At 57.4% G+C, this 3,914-nt stretch overlaps 1 protein-coding gene across 1 annotated transcript; it reads right to left on the reverse strand.

Moving 5' to 3' along the window:
- Positions 1 to 352: 352 nt before the first annotated feature.
- On the reverse strand, positions 353 to 3,908 carry MSX1 (msh homeobox 1). Its single transcript, XM_005866151.2, has 2 exons — positions 3,786 to 3,908; positions 353 to 1,539 (listed from the first exon to the last, which is right to left on the reverse strand). Exons 1-2 carry the CDS (start codon positions 3,817 to 3,819, stop codon positions 1,097 to 1,099), a joined length of 477 nt encoding a protein of 158 aa, XP_005866213.2. The 5' UTR covers positions 3,820 to 3,908; the 3' UTR covers positions 353 to 1,096.
- Positions 3,909 to 3,914: the final 6 nt, after the last annotated feature.

The raw sequence follows: 3,914 nt of genomic DNA on the forward strand, positions 1-3,914 counted from the left end.
TGGGTGATTCGCTTTGTTTTCGGAGACAGGTTAAAAGGGGGAGAAAAAAAGAAAGAGTCGGTTCTGGGTCGCCTGAACAAGTGTCGATTTCAGCTTAAAGTGAATTGGAAAATTGAGCCTAATTATCCCAGGTAATTGCTTCAATTCTCCACTTGACTTTGCTAATGCAGATCTGTCCTCCGTGTGCAGAAAGACAGCCCCTCCTGTCCCCGAAGAGCCTGTGGTCACCTCCGAAAGTTGCTGGCATAAAACCACCATCGCACGGAAAAGCAATCGTAGGTGGGAAGAGGTGGCAAGAAGTAGAACTCCAAGACGAAATCAGTGCCGAGATCCATTCTTGTAGCTTAAAATTAATTTATTTAACAAATATAGCTATAATATAAATGATAATAAAATTTCAAATATACAGTATATTACACCCAATCCCTTCCAAAGGGATTCTCGAGAGCCACACAAATGTACTGTTAAATAGAAAGAGAATTTTAAATTTTTATTTTACAATTTTTTTTCTGGTACTGGTAAGAGAGAGGTCCCTTCAACCTACCTTCGTAATGCATCTGTGTACACCCACCGCCCCCCCAACCCAAAGCTAACGCTTGGCTGCTCAGGCCAGAAGTGTTCCCACAGAAGGACCGGGATCCATATCTCCCGGCATGCTCTTCTCTCCCAGGATCCTCCGTTCCAACATCTTCAAACTTGAATTTCTCCGTGCTTTTCCTGCCTGGTATCAGGACAGGAGGCAGGGGTGCTGGAGAAGTGGCCTCTGGTCCTGACCCAACCGCTAACTCTGCTGGGGACCCGGTGGGTCAATGTCTTAACCTCTCTGGCCTCAGTTTCCCCATCTGTAACACGAGGGGGGTGGGTCTAGATTCTAGAACAACAGAAGGGACCCTTCCAGTCACATTTTTGGAAGAGGATCGGACTTCAGAGAGTGAAATCAGGGAGCGACCTAGGAGACACCAGAGCTGAGCGGGAGCTAAAGGAAGGAGCCAGGCGGTGCTGAACAGGGGAGCTCGCGGGGGACACCCCTGCTGCTTGCAGAAGGCTAGGGCTGGAGGAATCGGCTGGTGCCACGGGTGGGCGGCCCTGGGGCCCTCTATGTCAGGTGGTACATGCTGTAGCCTACATGCGCCGTGTAGAGTCCCACGGGCGCCACGGGCAGCGCGGCGCGCTGAAAGGGGCCCGAGGCGCCATAGAGTGAGGCGCCGGCTGCGGCTGCCACAGCCGCCGGGCCGCCCAGCGGGAAGGAGAGGCCAAAGGCGGCCGGTGGCAGCATGGGCTTCGCAGCCATCTTCAGCTTTTCCAGCTCTGCCTCCTGCAGTCTCTTGGCCTTGGCGCGGCGGTTCTGGAACCAGATCTTCACCTGCGTCTCGGTGAGGCTGAGCGAGCTGGAGAACTCGGCGCGCTCGGCGATGGACAGGTACTGCTTCTGTCGGAACTTGCGCTCCAGCGCCAGCAGCTGCGCGGTGGTGAAGGGCGTCCGCGGCTTGCGGTTGGTCTTGTGCTTGCGCAGGGTGCATGCTGGGGGGCTCAGGCGCCCTAGGAGGCCGAGAGAGAAAGAAGCAGGGGGTTAAGAGAGAGCGCGCGCGGGAGCGTCATCGGCCCCCTAAAAACTAGTTCATGATGGATAACAATGCCGTCTATTCATTTGGCCCTTGGAAAGTATTTTCTCCACTTCCCACCACCACCCAGAAGAGGAGACGTTCTTGTCTACTTTTTTCAAATGAAGAAACGTAAGAGTTCAGATGAAACATACCCAGGTTCAAGGCCCGAGCGTAAGTGGGGAGAAGTGACCGGCCCAATGCGGATGGCCGCGTTGGCGGGCCTGTCTCAGCCGGACCTTCTCCCACTGCTGGGCACATGGGGGCCATGGCTGTTACTAGGGCTGATGAGACACCCAGACTGAGGCCCTGCGCCCAGTCCAAGACCACACCTGGTATGCTGGCCGAACGCCGATCTGTGTCCACTGAGTGCTCGGCGCTCGGCTAGGCCACTGCGGCAGAATCCAGATCTCCAAATTCCAATCTTTAAAGTGAGTTCCTACCCGGCTCTAAGGGCAGTCCCCCACACCGCAGGTGGAGCAAGGCCCGGGGTCCCAAGATCACACCGAGGCCAAGTCCCGCAGTGTGGAGGGGGGTGGGAAAGAGACTGCATTCGAAGGGGGCTTCTTCTGATCCTATGATGATCTCAACTGTCTCTTGGCCCTCTCCCGCCCCCAGAGCCCTTGGCCCTCTGGTCACACTCAAATGTGAGGTCCCGTGGGAAGAGGTGTGTGCAACCGCTTCTGGCGTCTCCCGGACCTGCGGCTCAGTCCACAGACATCAAAAGTGCAGAACAATCTTTTTCTTATGACTTCAACGCGGACTTCAAGGACGGACATGAGCCAGCTGGGGACGGGGCCCACTGGTCAGGGCAGCCCCTGCCATGCCAGGCAGCTGTGCCCAAATAAAACGTGGAACACATTTCGCCTAGGACAACAGGCAACTTTAGGGTCCAGGCAGAGGCCCGCACCAAATTCCCAAGCCCGGGAAAGGACATGTTGCCTACGCAGCCGCTTCTCTCTGGGGGGGAAATGAATTCAAATCTGGAATGTTTCACCATGCGGGTTTTGCCTAATTATGCAATTTTTCAAGCCTTAAACAAATAAAAACAAATGATCCTTTGGGTCCTCAGACCACCAGGATGTGAGTCAAACGAAAATTCGGGTTAACAGTCCCTCCTTCTTTCCCCATCAAAGACACTGAGAGTCGGGGAAGCGGTTGGCCCCGGAGTCCATTTCCGCCAGGCCACCCGAGGGGCGGACATTCCTTTTGCCAGCGACAGCGCAGTGCTGGGCCACCTTCCCCGGCCATTAAGCCCGGGGAGGGGCTTGCCTTTCAAAGACGTTTAATCCCCAGATAAAAATCATTCCTCAGCATCGCGCCATTGAATTCGGGTTGCTATTATGCCGCGCAAAATAATCGGAGGAAACGAGGAAAACTTGGGAATTTCCCGTGCTCCTGAAATATCTTCGAGCTGGTTCGCTGGGCAGAGAAGCCGGGGGCCACCAGGCCTTGGCACAGCCGTCAAAGCGCCTTTGGGAGCGGAGTCCGCGGCAGTGGCCCTGGCAGAACCTCTGGGCGCTTCCAACCGGTTCAGAGGGGGCGCCTCCCACTAATTGACTGGGTGCCCCGCCCCCTCCACTGGACCTGAGCATCCCCCTCCCCCTAACCCCCCCAAAGTACCAAGAATCTGCCTGAAACTTGGAGGTGGAGGGAGGGGAATTTTGCAAGAGCTCCAGAACCTTCCGGCGAAGAGATACTTTCTTGGGGGGTGGCGGGGAGACACCAGGCTTCTACTATGAGAAAGTGAAACTCTGCGTGCAGGGAAGATGTCGGCGCCGCTGGGACCCACCCGCTGGGGTAACGGCGAGGTAGCAGGGCTTAGGATCGGACGGGGGAGCAGGGACTCCCCGGGGTGGTTTGGTGGGGGCAGGAGGACAGAGTGCTCGGACACCCGTGCCCAACAACTTAAATCCACCCGCACGGTCGCCTAGCCAAGGCCAGGAGCCCGCGAAAGTGGACCCAGCGCTCGGCCTTAGCCAGGGCTCGAACCATCTTCCTGGGTGGAAGTGGGAATGCGCAGACCCCGACCTCCTCACCATCGCAGACACAGAGCCGGCTCCAGGTACCCGCAGCAGGTATGCCAGCACCGGAGACACGCAGGCGCCGGCGCGCGGCCTGGCGCCCTCGGGCCCCGCATCCCCGCCCGCCCCCCTCCCCCGCTGCCTGCTGCAGGCTACTCACTGGCTGGGGGCGGGGAGAAGCGAGGGTTCTGCATCCACGGGGTCCTCTCGGACTTCTCGGGGCTCTCGGCTTTGACCAGCGCATCTTCTGGGAGCTTGAGGAGTCCTCCCACCGAGAAATGGCCGAGCG

Source organism: Myotis brandtii, unplaced genomic scaffold, assembly GCF_000412655.1.
Source record: "Myotis brandtii unplaced genomic scaffold, ASM41265v1 scaffold223, whole genome shotgun sequence".
Lineage (NCBI taxonomy): Eukaryota > Metazoa > Chordata > Mammalia > Chiroptera > Vespertilionidae > Myotis > Myotis brandtii.